The sequence below is a fragment of the Gossypium arboreum genome, chromosome 13 (genome assembly GCF_025698485.1).
Source record: "Gossypium arboreum isolate Shixiya-1 chromosome 13, ASM2569848v2, whole genome shotgun sequence".
Classification (NCBI taxonomy): domain Eukaryota; kingdom Viridiplantae; phylum Streptophyta; class Magnoliopsida; order Malvales; family Malvaceae; genus Gossypium; species Gossypium arboreum.
This window is the reverse complement of record NC_069082.1, coordinates 113,801,652-113,823,633: the sequence shown is the minus strand read 5'-3', so window position 1 is coordinate 113,823,633 and position 21,982 is coordinate 113,801,652. Positions and strand designations below refer to the sequence as shown.

The 21,982-nt window shown below is 31.5% G+C and overlaps 2 protein-coding genes across 2 annotated transcripts; both read left to right on the top strand.

Moving 5' to 3' along the window:
• The first annotated feature begins 9,302 nt into the window (after positions 1–9,302).
• On the top strand, positions 9,303–10,234 carry LOC108462647 (uncharacterized). Its single transcript, XM_017762572.2, has one exon. The coding sequence runs from the start codon at positions 9,412–9,414 to the stop codon at positions 10,111–10,113; it is 702 nt and encodes a 233-aa protein (XP_017618061.1). The 5' UTR covers positions 9,303–9,411; the 3' UTR covers positions 10,114–10,234.
• A 7,145-nt stretch (positions 10,235–17,379) lies between these two features.
• On the top strand, positions 17,380–20,934 carry LOC108461540 (probable aminotransferase TAT2). The gene is made up of 7 exons (XM_017761408.2): positions 17,380–17,906; positions 18,704–19,043; positions 19,178–19,396; positions 19,728–19,787; positions 19,982–20,137; positions 20,228–20,321; positions 20,541–20,934. Exons 1-7 carry the CDS (start codon positions 17,656–17,658, stop codon positions 20,672–20,674), a joined length of 1,254 nt encoding a protein of 417 aa, XP_017616897.1. The 5' UTR covers positions 17,380–17,655; the 3' UTR covers positions 20,675–20,934.
• Positions 20,935–21,982: the final 1,048 nt, after the last annotated feature.

Sequence of the window (21,982 nt, the reverse complement as noted above, 5' to 3'; positions counted from 1 at the left end):
TATAATAGTAGTATAATTTGGTATCAAATTGATTGAAATGAATTGGTTGGTTGGATTGGTCTCGGTTTTAAAATTTGCAGGGAAGGTTAGATATTTATAAAGGGGTTATATTGAGCAAAAAAAAAACTTTGGGATTTTGCGAAAAATTCCCTATGGTTTCGATTTAATTCTGGTTTGGTCTCAAAGTATGTTTTGGGCTTTGGAGGCCCATCTAAAGGACGCCATGACATGTTTTAGTAAATGAATAGTATTTAACTCGTATTAATGGAAAATTAATTCGGTAAACTTCGGAATGCCTCCTAACCTATTCCGGCGACGAATACGGGTAAGGTGTGTTACAGTATGGGCTATTTATGCCCTTTGTCCTTCTGCTTTTGAGGACGGTTCAAATAGGTCCCTTTCTTTTATTTTTATTTTAACCCTAAAATCTCACTTTAGTTTCATTTTGGTCCATTCGAACGATGCGTTTCGAAGGGTGGGGATTATTCCTCAATCGGTCCCTCCGAGTTATGCGCGCTGTAATATCCCGATTTTGGTCCTAGTCAGAATAGTGGTTTCGGGGCCACAAATCCAATGAAGAAAATTTTTATTTTTATTATATTTTTATACTTTACGATTTTACGGAATAATTTTTTGAAAATCTCGTTCGAAAATTTTGACGCTCGGGCACTCAATTTAGTCAAAAGGACTAAATTGTAAAAGTTGTAAAATGTGTATTCTAGTTTACAAAGGTACTAAGTACTTGTAAGTAATGGGTTTTTAAATTAGGGGCCCTTAAATGGTAAATAGCCCATTTTGTAATTAGTGGACAAAAATGGGCATGGCATGGTATGTTTTTATTTATTTTTCATTAAGGGTATTTTAGTAAATTGGTTAATAAAGCTAAAATAATTAAGAAAAAGATGTCATCTTCTTCATTTTTCTCATGCCATAACCGTATATGGAGATGGAAGACATGGATAGGGTTTTTAAAACTTCCAAGCTTGATTGTAAGTCCATTTTTTCCCCGTTTTTAAAGTTCTTTACATTTTTGAAATTCCGGTAACTTGTTTTACTTATTTCTACCATTAATTTGAGCTAAGGTTCATGTCTAAAAATTTACCCATGAATAATATACATGTATTTTGATGTATAATGATATAAAATGAAGGTTGGGTGTTAGATAAATGACTTTTGCTAAGCGATTTTACGTGAAAACGAGTAAAATGACATAATCGGTAAAAATACCTAATGTTTATAATTACATGTTAGAGTGAGAATTGAATGTTGCTATAGAAGGGAAAAATGATCAGCATATCAATAAACATAAGAAAATAGGATGAAGTTTAATTTACGAGATTTGGGGCAAAAGTGTAAATACGTGAAAGCTTAGGGGCAAAATTGTAATTTTTCCAAAATATGATTTTGGGTTGATTTGAATAATATGAGTCCTAATTAGGCTATATTTGAAATGATAGAGCAAGGAAAATTGAAATTCGGGCTAAAATCGGCAAAATACCAAGTTGTGGACAAAATAGTAAAAATAACTATTTTTGCATACGAGGTAAGTTCATATGATTTTAATAATGCAATGTGTATTTTAATGTTAATGTTATGATATTACATGAATTGTAAGTATACATATATGTGAATAATTTGATATTATGTAAATGATGCAACATTACTATATGTTGTTGATGTCTTGATAATGGTATGATGATTATTGTTTACGAATTGTTGCATTCTATGATTATTGTTAAATTATTATACAAATTATGAGGAATACTTGAAAAATATGAGTTGCCACTGGAGTATCGGTATTTGAAATCACGAGAAAGATGGCAAAGGCGTATGATCGAGGAAATATCCTGTTTGAACCTTAGGAATAGGTTAGGATACATGTGACATGTCACTAAGAAATTGAGATCCGAACTCGTTGAGTTGTGGTCCAAGTTCGTGAGAATTATGAGACATCCGAACTCGTTGAATTATGTTCCGGGTTCATTATGGATGCGAACACCCGAGCTCGTTGAGTTGCATTCCGAGCTCATTATGAGTGAGATTATGATAGCTTTGCTACATAAACCGCAGGCTATTGAGTTTGCCTAGCTGCGGGCTTCCGTGTATCCGATAATATTTCGAGTGTTCAACGGGTAATTTGACGAAGTATTTGATAATGGTCCCAATGAGACAAGCCATTGGTGAGTATGTTCTTGAGTTAAATTACAAGTTGTACAGGTATGTACACTAAACTTATGTGTGATGCCTTAATATATGATGTATATAGTATTGGTGAATACTATGAAAATGACATGATGAGGAATAAGTTTTGATACTTGATGACATTGAGATTATGGATCTATGCCTATGAAGCATAATTATGTGTTCTTTCCAAGATGGATGAAATGATATTGTATGGATTTAGTGAATAATAATTGTGATTGAGTAAATTTAGCCTTGGCAGTTTTGGGTTACTGCAGTAGTGTAACTTTGGAAATTCACCATAAATTTTGGAAATTGAGTTAGGGGCAGGATAAAATATGAGATTAAAGCCTAATGAGTGTAGTTTCACATAGAGGAAATGGTGCATGAAATTGAATTCTATATTATGAGATATTTAAATTGTTGTGAGACAGAGTCTGAATAACTTTGTGATCCCCTGTTCTTATTTGAGAAAATCATTAAAAATTGTAAAAAAAAATTATGAGTTAAAATTTATATGATTAGAATCCTTATTAAGTCTATTCTCTATAAAGATAGATTAGAGCATTGTCTGAATTCTGCACTATGATCAAAATAAGTTTTAGTGAAGAGGGGTTAGAACTATTGGACAGCGAAACAAGGGAAACTTTAATAAATAAAATGTACTAATAGGATAAGTAAAAAATTCTTAAAATTTTATGGAAGAAAGGTATATGAGTCTAGTTTGAAGGAAAATTAACAAAACTTAATTTTGAGTTTTGTAGCTCTATATATAAATGATTTAGTAACTTCAACTCGATAAAACAACTTAACCAGAATATATGTAAATTGTACAATTATGATGTTTTATCTTAGAAAGCATGTTGGTAATTGCTTATTAATTTCATATGGACTTAATAAGCGTAAATTTTACCCCTCCTCTCCACTTCTTCAGTTTTGGTAGGTCGGCTCGGGGTTGAAGATCGTCGGAGGCAAAATCACACTATCAGGCTATCACTTTTGGGAGAATTAATTCAAATATTAGAAATATCAAGTGAGTGGCATGTATAGGAAGCTAGTTTTATGACATGTATTATTATTATGATTTGGCCTAACCTATTGATCTACGTTGAGTTATAGTATATGGCCATGGGATGTGGCCCATATTCATTATGGTTTGTAAGCTTAATTAATCATGTCATGTTCTATGTTTCTGGTGTGATGAGGTAGTTAGCTTTGTTTGTTGTGCATGATTGGTAATACATTAGGTAAGTTGAAAGCATACCTATGGATCATGAATTAAATAGAAATAAGTAATGATGTCTTGAACATGAATGTTTAATGGACAAATTGGTAACCACAGTAAGATGGTATTAAACGAGAATAAGATTTGACATATCTAGTTCTAGTTAACGTAAGAATGTACATTATATACATGATGGTAGGCAAATGATACGTTGGTATTAAAATAGAAGATATTGAAATGTTATTGAACTCATGTATGTGCTAATACCTTGTGTTGAGGTTGATAGTCATGGATGTTGGTTAAAGTGAAATATGTTTAAAATGAAAGACTTGTTGTTGCGTGAAATTTTTCAGGTTTTCGTAAGTTCTCGGTTTAGTCCTGAAACCGTTCCAAAGTATGTTTTAGGCTTCGTAGACCCAAATAAGAGACGTTATGAATGTGTCTGAACAATTTTGAATTAAATGAAATTTTATGGCCTGGTTTTCGTCTGTGTGCATGTTTAAGTCCGGTAATGCCTCGTATCTGGTCCCGGCGTCGGACACGGGTAGAGGGTGTTACACGCGCCTTTCAATGTGGTTCCTTATTTTATTTTATGTTGATTTATGCCTTCAAATTCCCTTTAAATTTCAATTCAGTCATTTTTTTATTTTTGCTATTTTATTATTACATTAACTAATTTAATATATTATTGCTATTATTATTATGTTTCTAATTATATTTATTTTGTTATTCTAATACTATTATTGTTTATCTAATTTTTATTTATCTATTTATATTTCTACTATTATTATATTTCTATTTCTATATATACATTAATATTTTTTTTCTTATATACATTTTTTACTCTTATGATTAACATTTAATTTATTTATTTATATCACTTTATTTATTTGCTTATTTGCTAAATTTCAATTTTTAATCAAATTTTTATCCGTTCTTATTTGTTTGTTTATCCATTATTGTAAAAATTAGATTTTTTTACTTGTATTATTATTATTCTTATTATTTCATTTATTTATATATTTTATTACAAATTGTACCTTTGATTTTATTTATATTTTATTTATTTCTTTGCCTTTATTCTCTAAGTTGGTAGTCTTTTATGCGCATACTTTGGTATCATTATCGTTGTTATCATTTATCTCATTCATCTTTGATTATTTATATTATTAAATTGGTGTACACTATGCAATTTTCGTAAATCGTTCTTATTAGTATATTCGTTTTCATTCGCGCGACAATTTTATCCGCATACTATTTTTAAATATTATTCAATTTTCACCCTAAATTCATAAGAAAGGATTCTTTAATAAAGGCAATATTCCGTGTTTGGAAATTCGAGAGATCGTGCCCTAACGTACTGGGTTTCGATTTTTCTCGTTTGGCCCAAATGACTGAATATCTTTTTAAAATTAAAATACATGAGTTTTGAAAATCAAAAGACAAGCTAATTCTCGAGGGTTTAAAATGTCGTGTCCTAACGTGATAGATATGACATTTTATTACTTTAGGACAAGAAAGTCTTTAGCATCTGCTTCGATTTATCCAAACATTTTTTGTAAAATTAACATTAATAAAAAAGGAGGACCGTATTTCTAAATTCTTTACGGATTTTTAACTTTCGACATTAAGACATTAATTAATTAATTAGGTACCAATTTTGGGCGTTACGAGGGTGCTAATCCTTCCTCGTATGTAACCGACTCCCGAACCCATTTTCTCGAATTTCGTAGACCAAAATCCTTATTTTAGTAGAACAAAATATTTTATTAAAATAATCAAATTACAAGGTGATCCGATCACACCTCATAATAAAGGGATCGGTGGCAACTCCCATTTTCATTTTCGTTTTCAAAACCAAAGTCGACCGTTGTTTTCAAAAATTTGAAAATGGTTTCGACAACGCCAATGATGAACTCTAATATTTTATTAAACGACATCCCTGCTTGGCCAAAAGAGCAATATTAAATTTACTAAGATCTTGGAAACCCATCCCACCGTGGTCTTTCGATGTGCACAACATAGACCATGTACACCAATGAATCCCTCACTTACCCCTAAATTTTTGCCACCAATAACGAGAGATAATATGTTCTAATTCCTGACATAACAAAGTTGGTAATAAAAAGCAAGACGTCGTAAAAGTGGGAATAGCTTGTAGGACACTTTTTATAAAAACTTTTTTTCCCCATTGGGACAACGGTTTCATGCATCAACTGTTAATGCGACACCGCATTCAGTCCTTCAGCCCTTGAAACACCGTCTTTTTTCTCATTCCAACCATATTAGGTAAGCCCAAATAGCGCTCGGGATCTATTGAAATATGAACCCTCAAACAACTTGATATCCTATGCCTTACATCATCCCCTACATTCGAATTGAAATATATAACAATTTTTTCATAATTTACGTATTGGCCCGATGACTTTTCGTACTCCTCAAGAATTTATTTTAGAATCGTTGCTTCCCTCACCATAGCCCCCATCGAATAGGATACAATTGTCAGCAAATAGAAGATGAGAAATTTCTAGTCCCTCTATAGATTCTTTCACCCTTGATTGATCTACTCTGGTTTGCCATGCGCATCAACAAGGATAAACCTTCATTACATATCAAGAACAAATACGGGCTAAGCGAATCTCCTTGATGAAGCCCCCCATCCAAGTGAGAACCTTCGACCCGCCAATCCTTTGAGAATTACAGAATAGGTTACTGAGCTCACACAATAATGAATAAAATCGACCCATTTTTCCACAAAACCCATATTCAAAAGCATCTTCTTCAAAAAATCTCATTCCACCCTATCGTATGACTTACTCATATCAAGTTTAAGGGCAAAGTGACCTTTCTTACTAGAGGTGATCATGGGTCGGGCCGGGCCAAGTTTGGGCCAAGCCCAGACAAAATTTCAGGTTCGTCTACTAGGCTCAGACCCGGCCCAGCCCGAAATATGGGCCTAAAAATTTGTCCAAGCCCTACTGAAATAAAATGCTAAGCCTAAGCTAGCCCGCCCGACCCATATTAATTTTTTTGCTTATTTCATTAAATAAAAATTTAAAAATATAATAAATCAAATATATTTAAAAACATAAAACAAATATTAAAACAAATAAAAATGATACTAAAACAATTCTTAAAATAATACACAAATTGATAATATAATAAAAATGGTTATATTAAAAATTTAAAATGATTAAAATAAAATAAAAAAATATATTAATATATAATTGGTAGGCAGAGCTCGAGCCAAAAAACTCTTACCCGAGGCCAGGCCCGTTTTCTAAACAGGCCTCGTTTTTTTGCCCAAGCCCATTTTTCGAGCCTATATTTTTACCCAAACCCTTTCATTTTTCGGGCGGGCCTTTGGATCGGGCCGGGCCGCCCGACCCATGATCAGCTCTACTTCTTACCATTCCTTTTCCGTTTAAACACCTTCAAGATCTCATAAGCAAGCAAAATATTATTTGTAATTAACCTTCCAGGAACGAAAGCGCTTTGCGCTTCATCAATACAACAACTTAAAACTTTTTGGAAATAGTTAACCATGGCTTTTGAGATAATTTTATACAAAACTGAACAAAGGCTTATAGGCTGAAAATTCTTCATATTATTCGGATTTGATGTTTTTGTATTAACACAATATGAGTAAAGTTTATATCTGCTAAGGACATACCTCCATTTAACACCTCAAGATAGTAAGTTCCCACTTTCTCCCCTATGATATGCCAGTAATTTTGAAAGAATAGAACAGGAAAACATCCAGTCCCAATGCCTTTGTGGGTACCATTGCTTTCAGTGATACAAGAACCTTATCTCTTTCGTATCAAGCCGTGGGGTGTCTATTCATGTCTTCCGAAATACACCCATTAACACCCCTTAAAATATGGTCAGAATCACACAAGCCCTAAAAGGTATATAACTCTATAAAAACTCCCTAGCAATTTTATTTACCTTTCCTGCATCACTAGTTACATGTTTGTCACCCTTATCTAACCTTTTCACCCTGTTCGTCCTTTTCTTTTGAGACGCTATACGATGAAAGAAACTTATACTATGCCACCTTGCTTTAATCAATTCACACGCGCTTTTTGCTTCTAATACATCTCTTCCTTCTCCAACTTCAAATTCAAATCAATTTTACTTTCCATGAGATTGAAAATATTCTCATCATCACGTTCACCCAAATTAAATTCCTCGATCTTTTTAAATAAATACCTCTGTTTTCTACCCTTCTTCTTTCTAAACCTATCTATCCAAGATTTCAAACCCTGCCCCAACAACTCTAGCCACTGTGGAATAGTACCCCTACTTTGCTCCCAAAGTAGAGGAACTTCAACTTCACACAAATCTTCTAGCATCCAAGATGCTTCAAATTGAAAACGATTGCTCTAAAGACACCATCCCCTTTATCCGTTACCAACATTAGAGGATAATGGTCCAAAAATAAGTGAGGCAAAAGGCGCACTACAAAATTTGGAAAATTTGCCCACTATGCGGAATTCTCAACTCCTCTATCGAACCTTTTCCTAATGTTATTATGCTCAAAGTTACCCCACTCCCAGGTAAACCAAGAACTTTTAAAACCTAAATCCTCTAATTGGCAATCCCCCAGCACCCTTTGAAACTCTTCCATCCTTCTATCATCACGTAAAATACCCTTTTCTTCTCAAAAGAGTAAAGAATCTCATTAAAATCCCCACATACTAACCACGGCAAGCTCTGATCTCTGCTTAAGCTTCGAAGGAGACACCAAGATTCACTACGGTTTCCCAGATCAGGGAACCATAAAACCACGATAGCCTCCAATTTATACAATTATCAGGCCCACTTATATTCAAATCAACATGGCTACTCGAATAACTCTACAAATCGATATCAATCTTCCACCCCAAACTAAGACCTCCCCTCGTACCCTCAGCTAAAACATCAATATCATGCACAAACTTACCCGGTCGACGCACTCTCTCCATTCTAACTGAATCCAACTTTGTCTCCATAAAGAAGACGACTTGGGGATTGTGAAGTTTCAACATCTGTTGAAGCCTCCTTAATGCTTCGTGGATTTTCAATCCACGAACATTCCAACTTATAATCTTCATTGCTACCATCCAACTTGCCCCCTGACTGTCGCCGATAAATTGGTTTGGGAAGCTAGACATTGCTCACCTCCTTTTCCTCAGATTCCAAAGTCTCAGAAACTTTATCAAAGAAAACATTCGTTCTTTGTCTTTTTTTACCATCCACTCCTCCAATCAATTCTTCTTTCAAGTCATGTATCATTGGATCTTGATCCAACCTCGAAAAGGAACTTCCCTCCCGACCAAAACCAACCTTTGAACACCCAGCACTCGATTTAAATTGTTTAAAGCATCAGATCAATCTTCAATACGACTGTTTCTTAGCCAAACACTCTCTGTCACAGTGGCACGCCTTGCTGGAAGAGCCCTTAACACTATATCCCAACCCAACTCCACCAAATCCACATCCATTCGTAAATGGATCAGGCAAAAACTGTCACTGTACCCAGACAACCGCACAGGAAACAAAACAAGGTAAGCTTTTCATATTTAAATCGTGTTGTTTTTGCTATTTGTCTTATATTAATGTTTAAATATTTATAATTATATTTAACTAATTCAAGTCGTGCTAGCCCAAATTCTAATATCTTTTCCCGAATTAAACAGTTATGGATCGTTGATTTTGGTTAGTTTGTCCCCACTGGGCTTATCATTTAAAAATTTGGGTTGTGTAGAATCGATTTATTAAGCTATTCTTCCAACAAGTTTCCTATAATTTCTTGTTTTTGAGGAGTCAAATTTGGTTGATTTTAAGTTAGGTAAAATAAAACTGCAATTTTTAATGCAGAAAAGCTGCATTTTAATCCAAATAAAGACAATGCCCCAGAGAAGCAGAGCTTTATTAGTTGAACTAATCCATTGTGAAATTAATGGCAAAAGCTTATTAATACTCAACATGGAGTTGATTTGAATGACAAAAAAGAAATTATGGGTTGGAGCAAGGAATACTTGGATATAGTTTTGGTCCCAGCTGGTTTATTCATCTTGTCTATTTACCATGTTTTTCTTCTTTATAAATGCCTCAAATTCCCTGAAACTACTGCCATTGGCTTTGAAAACCATTTCAGGAAAGCTTGGGTCGAAAGGATGTTGCAGGTCGAGGCTAAAGATAGAGGATTATCATTGACAACGATCAACAGCACAATATCAGCATCAACTTTCTTGGCAACAACATCGCTAGCATTGAGTTCGCTAATTGGAACATTGCTAGCGGATTCATCACATCAAAAGCTCTTCAAAAACAGTCTTATATATGGCAACACAAGCTCATATATCAATTCGATCAAATACATAACACTTCTCATATGTTTCTTGGTGGCTTTCGGCTCTTTTCTTCAATGTGTACGCAGCTTTGTTCATGCTTGTTTCTTGATTAGCATGCCCAATGCAGTTATCCCAATGAGTTACGCCCAGAAAGCGGTGATAAGAGGCAGTGCTTGCTGGTCCATTGGCTTGCGAGCTATTTATTATGCCACTGTTTTGCTGCTTTGGATATTTGGGCCAATCCCAATGTTTGCTGGCTGTTTGATTATGGTGCTGGTTTTGCATTTGCTTGATACAAATGTGACTCCTTTGCATCAGTTTGAAGAAGATAACAAGTCTTGCAACGTGGTTGCCGAGATCAATTAAGAAGTTTCATGCAATAGCTGGTCCAGTTTTTGTGCATCATATGATAAATCAAACTCGAATGCAATGTGATGTTACGATAGTTATTGAATTAAATACCTTTGGATCATCTTTTGAAAATAAAGCTATCTATTATTTTTTTTTTTTGGTATGCATTATTGTTAAAACTTACTGGATTAAAACTCCCATATATGTCTTCACACTTGATTATTACTAGCTTTTAATGTCATATGTATTGTAATATTTAATTTTTTTAAAATATTATATTTTAATTACAGTAATTAATGTAAAATAATATCTTTTATTTGAATATAATTAAAATATATTAATTTTTCAATTCAAATATTATTTTATGAATATATAATTAAAAAATTCAAGTCATAATTAAAATTTTTAACTTATTCAACATAAAATATAAATAATGCAAAAGTAAAATTATTCAAAATAATAGTTTATTAATATAATTAACTCTAATATATTAATTAAGTTGATAATTAATATGCTTAGAATTCTATTTAAGTAATAATTACATTTTTATTTTAAATTATCACAACTTCAATTCAATTATAATTAATTTTAAATATATAATTATCACAACTTCTATTTTACTTTAATATTTTTATTTTAAAATGTAAATTTAATAATATAATGAAAAAAAATTCATCTTTCCTATTATAAATTATAGAGTATAGATAGATAAGAATGGTGAAAACAAACCCATTGATACATATAATTGGGTGCATCATCATCAAATAAAACAATTATTGGAACCTAAACAGAATTATTTGACAAAGCGATGGGCAAGTTTATTCTCTAATAGTTGAAACACCACTTTATCAAAATAAGCACATTATAACTTGATCTCATTTATTAGATTCTCCAAGTTGACATAAGACCATTGTTTGTAAAGTATCTAATAATCTGACAAGAATCACTTTCAATCTACGCGTAATTTACATTTAACCCCCAACAGCACCATCGTAACTTCCATTGCAAAAATATCCATGCTATCATGCTTTATCCAGCGTCTCGCAGCAAGGAACCCACCTACAGCATCTCTCTCTTGCCAACCCTGGCTCCTTCATTAAAGCCAACATAGAGGTAAAGTTATTTAGAGTCAATATAGAGATGAGGTTGCTACTTAGTAGATGAATTGTTTTTTATTTAGTGCAAACTTTGTAAGTAAATTGAATTGAGTCAATCAATTTACATATAAGCTTCCAAGGAGAAAAGTCTTATAGAGAGAATTATCTAAAGTGAGTATAGGGGTGAGGTTGTTACTTAGTGAGTGAGTGAAACTTAGATCACAATTTATATTTTGAGCATAGTAAATTAATTTTCTAGGCAATGCCCCCACAGACGTAGGAATTTTTCGAGCTACATGAACAAACTTTTGGTGTCCATCTCTATTTTTCCTACACAAGTTATTTAGTCTAGTTGCAATTAAATGTATACCTAGACTAATATTTGATTGGCAAAAATCAACATTATTTCAATTAGTATTAAAACTAGACACTTGATACATTAAGTGGTAACCTTGCATTGATTTTTGTTTGAGATTGAAAGTTTTTCAGTTACTAGAACCCCCCATGATGTTGGACGACTTCAATTATATTTATTAGAAAGCCAAGATTAAGGTTTTCGTAAAGTCCATGTATTAAAAGGTTTGGCGTTCAATTTTGACAAGTTAAAAACCTCCTCTTGTTGATGTTTTAGGCATGAAGACTCCCAATAATGCGACATCCTAGAGGAGTGAAGACAAGAAGCTTGGAAGTGATAATTCCAAGGCCCTAAATGCTTATTTTTCGTGGAATTAATGAATAAAAATTTAGGAAAACTTCAAAGTGCACCACAACCAAGGAAGCATGGTTGATTCTAGAGACTACACACGAGGAAATAAATACAGTAAAACAATCAAAGCTTCAAATGTTAACTACTAAATTTGAGACTTTAAAAATGTAAGAAGATAAAACCTTTAAAAGAGTTTTATGCTAGGCTCTATGATATTTCAGATGAAATTTGTGCATTAAGAAAGAAGTATTCAGACTCAAATATTGTAAGAAAAATCATTCGTTTTTGGTGATCAAAATGAAAATATCATAAAATTTAGGTGATTAATTAGATAGTTTACCCGAATATTTTTACAAATTCTAAGTAGATAAATTTAATGGAAAATTGAACATTCTTAATAAATAAAAAATATGTTATAAATGTTTAAATCTGTTTTCTAAAGTTTTGTGATTATGAGTAAACCACGTTAAAAAAATTGAAAATGAAGTCACTTTCAAAAAAAAAGAAAATGAAAAAGACATTTTGAAAACATTAGTAAATAAAAATGGGCCAGAGAAATGAATGAACCCAACAATGTTAACGTTGCGTATCCAATGAGAAGACAGAAATTAAGTTCAAGTGGTACAAGTATTTTCTAACTTTTAACTTTTTCTAATAATATTTCTTTGTAAGGGACATAAATAAAGACAAAATCCATCACGCGGATTACATTTGTTGGTCAATTCTAATCCAAATGAAACTCAGAGTTCTTTTCTCCTCTCTTCAGATAGTCATCCAATAATGTAGTCAATAAATTTAATCTTTTTGAAGAAATTAACCAATTTATTTAGGCATTTGATCAGGTTTAGGGAAATTAATAAAATCCGATCGGATCAATTATTTTGAGAGAAACATGGTCATAAATCGATTTGAATTGATTAAATTAAAATTGATGATTCAATTAATCGCATAAAATTAAAAAATATAAAATTAATTAAAATTGGATTGAATCGATAAAAATTAATAGTTGAATCCAAATAATTTTTTTAAACATTTATTTTATAATTTATAAAATAATTATTTATATTTCTATTATTATTTCATATTTATTAATTTTTATATTTTTGAATTTTTTATTTTATCATGATGAAGCGACTGAATTATGAGTTAGTGGTTTGAATTCGACCATTAGTTTGATTTTTACAACATTACAACAAATATTAGTTTGGATGATATGAATATTAATTCGATTCTAAAACTTGTAAGTTTCAAAAAGATTGAAATTAATTAAGCCTTAGCTTGATTAGTATTGTCAGTGCAACAGGATGTGAGTTCGAATGTAATGAAGTATATTTGTCCGATTAATTACTATTGCTATAAAACAAGCTCATATTTTATCTTCGTTACCCTTTCTTAATAATGAGAAACAGTTTGAAAGAAGCGAGTCGACCACTCAAACTACTTCTCTTAGAACCAGAAATAAACAGACTTACTCCTTTAAAAGAATCGAATCCGGTTGGGAAAGAAAAGAAATTTTTTTTTTATTGAGCGTCTTCGCTCACCTTGTTTTGTGACCTTAATCTTCTATTTAAGGGTTGGGAAGAAGTTATAGATAATTTTAAGCATTATATATATAAAAAAAAATTGAAACTTAATTTTTTTTCAAAGGGGAAGGACATTGGTGTAAAACTATTCGAGTTTTACACACTTATATAACTTTTTGTATAATTAATATTTTAACAATTTGACAATCATATTTTACATGTCATTCATATAAATCATGCATGTCAAATTTTGAATAAATTAAAGGCATAATGTCAAATTTAGCCTTTGATGTTTACATTTTTTTGTTATTTTGGCCCTTATTTTGTTTAACTAAATTTGACCTTTAACCTTTTAAAAAGAGTTAAATTTGACCATCAATCTTTTGAAAAAAAAAAAAGGTCAAAATGATTTTTTTAACAAGAATACTAATTAAAATGTTAAAGTTTTAAACATGACAATCCACGTATACTCTATGCTAAGTTTTATGAACTTTTTATATTTTTTAATTTTTATTTTTATAATTTTGAATTATTTGTTAATGTAACATATAAGACAAATAGTGTTATATAAGCATTATGTGCACATAGATTGCCATGTGAGTTGTCACACCAACAAGATTAAAAATTAATGTTCTAGTTAGCATTTCCGCTAAAAATTTATTTGATTCTATTTTGAAAGGTTAAGGGTCAGATTTAATTCAAAAAGAATAAGGATCAAATTGATAGAAATATAAACATTGAGAGTTAATTTTATCATTATGTCTAAATAAAAAATCTAACTATTTAATTTTGATACATTAGAAAAAAAATAGCCTTAAATTTTAATAACACTATTTCACATATTAAAAATTTTATGTAGGTATTTTAAATATATTAAAATTCAATTTAAGTTGACATTTAATGTTAAAACAATGATAGGTTGATGTAAAAACTCAATTAATATAATATAAATACTTTAATGACTCAATTAAAATATTTTAAAAATTAGAGATGTGTTTTGTAAAATTTACCATAATGTCAATTTTATTTTTCCCTAAAAAGGTCTTAAAATTTAATTCAATCCAGTAAAATGTAGGGCTATATTTATGTAAAGAAGCACTGATTTTGGCTTACAAATAGCTATGCTGGCAATGCTATCTCAAAAGAGAAGAAAAACACAAACAAACTTGGATTCATCTTTTATATTTGTTGATAAGGACTCTCTTTCCATCATTTATTTTTCTTTTTATAGAAAAAGAGGACTTCTCCTTTATAACATATAAAAATATCAAATTGTTTTTTTTTTACTTTTTGGAATTAATTAGGTTCCCATACAATTCACCCTTAATTTACTTTCTCAACCATTTCTTTCAAATCTTATTTCTAAATTTTTTAAAAATTATTTTTTATCTCCATTTACTATTTAATTTAATTTATTATCTATTTTATTAATAAAATTCTTGAAGGAGATAGTGTCACAGGTTAACCAGATACTAACTCGGTTAGGAAAACACAGAAATGTCTTCATTTTTCGAGGGTATTTTAGTCTTTTATTTTAACAAAAACTAAGAAAAATATGTCTATGGTGGGATTTGAACTTATGTCAATTAGATTAGTAAAATTTTAAATTTACCACTTAACCAAAGTACTAATAATATTGTTAATTGAGTTAGTGTCACAAGTACAATTGATGAAAAATCATAATAAATAATTATAGTGTATTTAATATCGTTTATCTGATGTATTTATGTGTTTAAATTTCGATTTACTTATAATTTAATAATTCTTTAAATATAGTACATATTTAATGTATTATTATGATTAATTAGTTTCAAACTATACATTTCATTGTTTTTTATATTATTTTTAAATACACATTTATTTTTAAATCTATAACTTTCACACATATATACCTATGATAAAATTTCTAATTTTTAATAAATAAAAAAAGTATGCAGGATTGATAAAATATAATTAATTTAGGCCTACCTTATTAAACATGCCCACGACCACACCCTATACATCATAAAATCTTGAATGAAGAAATTAGGCATTGCTAATTTTGATATCAGCCCAAGCTAAAATATGCCTACTTTCTATGTTCCACAAAAAGCAGATTAAATTTTAAATTTTATTTATGATATATATATAATGATTTAATTATTAAATAAATAAACTTAGAATATTAACTTTAATAAAATTATGCAAACAATAAAAACTAAAATAAGATAGAAAAACAAATATTAAAAATACAAACATATCAGGATTTATCTTAAATGAATTATTAATGTGTTAAGAACTATATGCATAAAAAATTCATCTATATTTATAATATTTAAAAAAAGACATTTATTTTTTTCATTCAAATTAAATTATCATGACAAATTGTATAAAAATATATTATGAATTAAGACATAAGACATAAGACGAACAAACCAACTATTATCAAAATTATACTGTAATAATAAATTAAGCAAAACATGATTAACACAAAAAATATATAAAGGTTTATATAAATTTATAATCTTTTATATTTAGAATTATAATATAAATATATAATGTTTTAGATACACAAAAAAAATTCAAACATTATACAAAATATAACATAAGATCTATAAAAAATGTGTGTTTTCTTTTTTTATCTTTAACTTCATCTTCATCAAATAAAATAATAAAAAGAATTACAAAACATGTAATATAACCTAATTCCATAATTATCTCTTAAAACACGAATTTATTTATTTATTTATTCTCTTTCTTTTCTTTTCTTGCTTTAGTTACTATATATATATATATATATATATATGTGTGTGTAGTGTCTTTCCATTTCGTTATATAAAATGTAATGCCCAAATTAACCTTTCAAATCTATGTAATAAGGAGCTCGCAGAGGTGGGGTTTGAACTTGGTAGGAAATTGCGTAGTGTTGAAGAAGATGAGGATAAAGTCAGGGCGAGGAGTTTTCGGGGGAGGTTAGGAAATTGAATAGTGTTGAAGAAGATGAGGATAGAGTCAGGGCGAGGAGTTTTCGGGGGAGGTTAGGAATTTGGCGATGGTTTGATTGTTTTATTGGATGATTTTGATCTGGACTTGGAATAAGAGGTGAGGAGACCCATTACCAATTCACTTGTTGTTTTCGTTTGCCCATGTTCCAGAAAACCTACCCACTAATCAATTGAAAACAAACCAAAACTCTCGAGCCACAATAATTTTTGAATAAATGTAGTTAAGTCATTTCATTTAACACGGGTAAGGTTTCACGCTCGCCACATCATTATTGATACACAGTATCAATAGAAATAGAGAAGAAAAAAAGGGATAGTGTTGAAGGCGATCGATTCACTCATTTTAAGGCCAAAAGCCTTACAAATAGAGAGACTCCGTATAAATGCTTAACATATTAGGATTTTTAATATAAATGAGTCTCTACCTTTAAATATTTATAGAAAAATAAAAGTTCATATCTAATTATTCCTTTAAGTGAAGCTTTCAGTGGCCCACCAATCAACTCAATAACCCTTTAAAGTAAGGGTATTTTAATAATTTCACAATTGAGTTGATGTTAAGGTGATTCATTACACCAACTCATTCAATCACTTTATATATAGCATAAATATATAATTCATAGAGATAATAAATCGTACATATTAAAATAAAATTGTATAAAATACATTAAAATAATATTTTGGTCAAGTAGTAAATTTAACATTTTATTAGTTTAATTGGCGTGAGTTTAAATTCTATTATAAACATATATTTTTATTACTATTTGTTAAAGTGGAAAAATTAAAATACTTTTAAATAATATAAATTATTTTAATTATGAAAATAACATTGAATAATATAAATTATTTTAATTAAAAAGATTTGTGAGTAATTATTTAATGAGAAAGAATGTAATATTATCTACAAATCAGATTTTTCATTTTATTATTATAAAGATATATAAATCACCTCGAATCATAATTTCATAAATATCTTATATAATTTATTTAGTTGTATATATAAATTACTTTTTGTTTCATGCAAAGGACCATAGGAGTTTTAACGTGTGGTGAAGGAACTGAACGATTCTTCTACTGCCTATCTTCATCTCTAAACATCGTGTCTCTCCCTCTCTCCCTTTATGTGTCTCCATCTCTCTGACTTTCTGCAATTCCCTTAGTTCCATTGAAGAACCCAAAACAAAGTGTTCTTTATTCTTTATTTTCTTTCTAAAAAGAGAGAGGGTAGTTTAAAAATTTGAAAAACAATGGAGAATGGAAGTGTGAACCATGAAATGGAAACAGCTTCAACAATCACAATCAAAGGCATCCTTAGTTTATTAATGCAAAATCTTGATGAAAACAATTGCAAGAGGTTGATTCGTTTGGGTATGGGTGACCCTACCCTTTATTCTTGTTTTCATACTACTCATGTTGCTGGACAAGCTGTTGTTGAAGCTCTTCAATCTGATAAGTTCAATGGCTATTCACCCACTGTTGGTCTTCCCCAAACCAGAAGGTTCAAAAATTTTCCATCTTTTGTTAATTCTTTTCTTTGCTTAATGCCTGAATTTCTTCAATTTTAGTATTAATATCTTCAGCTCCATCAAAATCTGCTTCTTCTTCTTCTTCTTTTTTTTTTTTTTTTAATGTTTCATTCAGTTCTGAAAGTTATCTGAAATCCTGTTGATGCTTCGTATGTCAGTTGACAAGCTTTTATGGTCAAAGAAGGTTTTTTTTTTTTAAATAATCTAATAATTTATTTTAATTTTTCATGGTTACTCAAAATAATTTATTTCTTTTAGTTCGTCAGATCCTGCAATTGATGAAGTTGAGGACTTGGAAATTATCGATTTGTTTTCTTAAGTTTTGGCTTTATTTTGTCTTCTTTTGCTCTCATGGTTTAAGGTAACATGGTGGTTCATTAAATCTAGATTTAATTTCTACATTTAAAAATCTAAGTGACCCAAAGTAGAAATCTTTTACAGTAAAAAAGAAATTACGGTAGATGGATAATTTCAACTTTCAAGTACTTACCTGGATATAGGCATAATGAAGTCTAGCTTTAGTTCGTATTGTCTTGGATTTAATGCAATATAGAGCATTTATTTATGTCAAATTCAGTATTTCCTTTTTCCTCCCCTAAGTTGGAGTTTCCTAAACAAATCAAAAAGTTTATATTTGATATGTGCTCGGACTTGGGTGTGATTGTTCATAAGGTTATGCATCGGATACCAGTACTTCCAACAAAATAAAAGTGGGGTCAACAGAGATTTTCTCTACTCATTTTTGCATTTTTTTTAAACTTATTAACAGGGCAATTGCAGAATATCTATCATCTGATCTTCCCTACAAACTATCATGTGATGATGTTTTCATCACATCTGGCTGCACACAAGCTATTGATGTTGCATTGGCAATGCTAGCTCGACCCGGAGCAAACGTCTTGATTCCAAGGCCAGGGTTCCCAATTTATGAACTCTGTGCTACCTTTAGACGTTTAGAAATTCGATATTACGATCTTCTCCCTGAGAATGGCTGGGAAGTTGATCTTGATTCTGTTGAAGCACTAGCAGATCAGAACACTGTCGGTTTTGTAATCATAAACCCTGGTAATCCTTGTGGCAATGTGTACTCCTATCAGCATTTGAAAAAGGTTGGTATGCATCAGTAAAATGGAACTTTTTATATGACTATGTCTGTGAGCCGAGACTCGAGCGCACAGACTGTGCCATGCAGTAGTCTAGTGGGGAACCGGGCGTAATTTAATTGTTTGTTTATTGTAATTAGATTGCAGAAACTGCAGAGAAGCTTAAAATTCCTGTTATTGCTGATGAAGTCTATGGGCACCTTGTTTTCGGGGACAATCCATTTGTACCAATGGGAGTTTTTGGATCAATGGTTCCGGTTCTAACTCTTGGCTCTCTATCAAAGAGATGGATCGTGCCTGGATGGCGACTCGGTTGGTTTGTAATAAATGACCCCTCTTGCATGTTTAAGAATCCTAAGGTCATTTTCTTTCTCCTGGACATTAGCATTCATGATGGACATTTTCTTTCTCTTGGACATTGTCTCTGGTACTAGTCTATTTCGAAAATAATGATGCACATGAAGTCTGCAAGCATTGTCTATTTCAACAATAATGATGCTATACAAAAGGTGTGCTATGCATGTTTATATTCACCTTCAACATTTGCCAACTACTTAATCCCGAGTTCAAGTTGTGCGGACTTTTGTTCTATGGATAATAGCTTTCTTGAGCTCTATTTTGCTTGTTCTACAGATTTGCTCTTCTTACTTCTTATACGCTTATATTTTCATGTATTTTCGTTTTTATCAGATTATCGAGCGTATCAAGAAGTATTTTGATATTTTAGGAGGACCTGCAACTTTTATCCAGGTATCTATTTATGGTACTGGCTTGTTACTAACTAATGAAATGTGAGCATCCTATTGTTGTTCATTAAGTATAGGTACCAACTGGTCCTTGAAAAAGACTTGGATTTGAAAGTTTCCATTTCTGATTCAAGTCTTTATGCCATTACCAAAGGTATTGAGTCAATTGTTTTCATGGCTTTCCGGTGGGTGTCATAGGCAGCAGTTCCCCATATAATAGAGCAAACTGACAACGTTTTCTTCAAGAAAACTATCAACACGCTGAGGCAGACATCGGATATTTGTTGGGATATGATAAAGGAAATCCCTTGCCTTACTTGTCCCCAAAAGCCTCAGGGGTCAATGGCTGTCATGGTAATGGACCAATATAATTCGCAATGTCTGTTTGAAACTCGGATGGATTCATAAACATGTTCCAGTTAATTTTGTTCATGTATTTCACAGATTAAACTAAATATTTCCAGTCTGGAAGACATCAGCGACGACATCGACTTCTGTTTCAGGCTAGCCAAAGAAGAATCCGTTATTATTCTTCCTGGTAACTAACAAATCAAGTCGAACATTTATGAACATTATATGTTATCATAAGCATGATTCCTCTTGTTAGATTAGGGAACAATGACAAGCAAAGTCGAATACCGTCTTATCCTAGTAGACTAAGCAATCACTCTTAAGAAGTAGCACCAAGTAGGTTTAGGGATCGAATCATGGCATCTATGGCCCCTTCTATCCACTGAGAAGCAAATTTCTGATGCAGGTACTGCAGTGGGGTTAAAAAATTGGCTCCGAATCACTTTTGCTGCAGATCCACAGTCTCTGAAAGAAGCATTAGGGAGGTTAAAATCATTCTGCAAAAGGCACACCAAGCTAATGCTGCAGCAGCAGCAGTAGCAATATTAGAAAAGTTGAAGCTATACAAACATGGCGTCAAGCCTCATACAGTATACCAGCAACCGTTACTGCTGCTCCGCATCTTTGATGCTTTTTAATATATTGTAAACAACACTTAAAAGATGTTAGATATGGTTAGTTTAATGGAAAATACAATGTTCTTAGATCCATCTGCAAAGCAGTCTTCCGTATGTGATAAAATTTCCCCAAGAATCGAAGTATATGTCCGACATACGTATTTATGTTTCGTTTTTTTTAAATGTTTTTCATGGTGGTACGAGAATGTATCTCTTAAAGACAACTATATAATTTCGACAAGTGGACCTGCTTGTAGACAGGTGAAACTTCAGAACATAGTCTTAAAACATGTTTCTGTAGCTAAAGTCCAGTCTGAGGATGAAGGATATTTTGAATAGCATAAATTTGTTGTTAAGATTCTTTTTGTGTTTTTTCTCACAGCAGTCTTCTTAGAGCTACCTTTGTCCCATAGATTCCAAGCCAAATATAATATATACTATAAAATTTCCCTTTCAAGTAAGTAAAAGAGACAAGAGATAGGATAATAGAGTGGGAAGTATGTATTATTTATTCATCAATAACATAGTTATAAACATAAGATTAATGAATAATATAAAATTCCAAACCCATGTCTTTCTGACGGTTGAATAAAAAACTTTTTCTTTCCCTTTTCAGCCGTCTGATATGTGATTGACGACCAAAGGCCAATTAGTCTACAATCATTTATAGCAATACTTTTGCCGTAAAGCTTGACCTTTAAAGATGAGTTCTCAAGGATTGTCCAATGTGGGAGTTAGTGCTGATACGGGGGATCTGGGGGAGGAGAATCGGGTCACGTTTAAGGATATGCTTCTTGGTGATGGTAGCACCAGGAAGGAGGCCTAGGAAGACGACGAGATGGTGATGTAATAACGGCGGTCATAGATGGTATTCCGTCTAAATGCTTTTAGGAGAGGGTGCATTCGTTGATTGAAAAAATTATGTGCCTCACCCTGATCATTAAGTTGATAGGAAGAAGAGTTGGTTTAATGCTTTATTGAGTAAGGTGTATGCCTTTTGGAAACCAAAATCCAAAATTTTCCTCGAAAATTTGCTCGCATGCTGGATCTTGGGAAACCACTATTGAAGATTCGAGTTGATGTTGTCTTGCAACATGTAAAGTATGAAGCCCTTCCCAGTCCCTTCCCAGTGTTTGTTTTGGATGCGGGAGGTATGGACACATCCAAGACTTGTGCCCATCGCGGGAAGAAAACGTTAATGCTCTTGAACCTAGCGATAAAGAAGAAGTTC

Coding starts and splice junctions, on each gene's coding strand:
- LOC108462647 (XM_017762572.2), top strand. CDS start 9,412: ATGGGTTGGAGCAAGGAATACTTGGATATAGTTTTGGTCCCAGCTGGT.
- LOC108461540 (XM_017761408.2), top strand. CDS start 17,656: ATGGAGAATGGAAGTGTGAACCATGAAATGGAAACAGCTTCAACAATC. Junction 17,907..18,703: donor GGTCTTCCCCAAACCAGAAG/GTTCAAAAATTT, acceptor ACTTATTAACAG/GGCAATTGCAGAATATCTAT. Junction 19,397..19,727: donor GCATGTTTAAGAATCCTAAG/GTCATTTTCTTT, acceptor CGTTTTTATCAG/ATTATCGAGCGTATCAAGAA.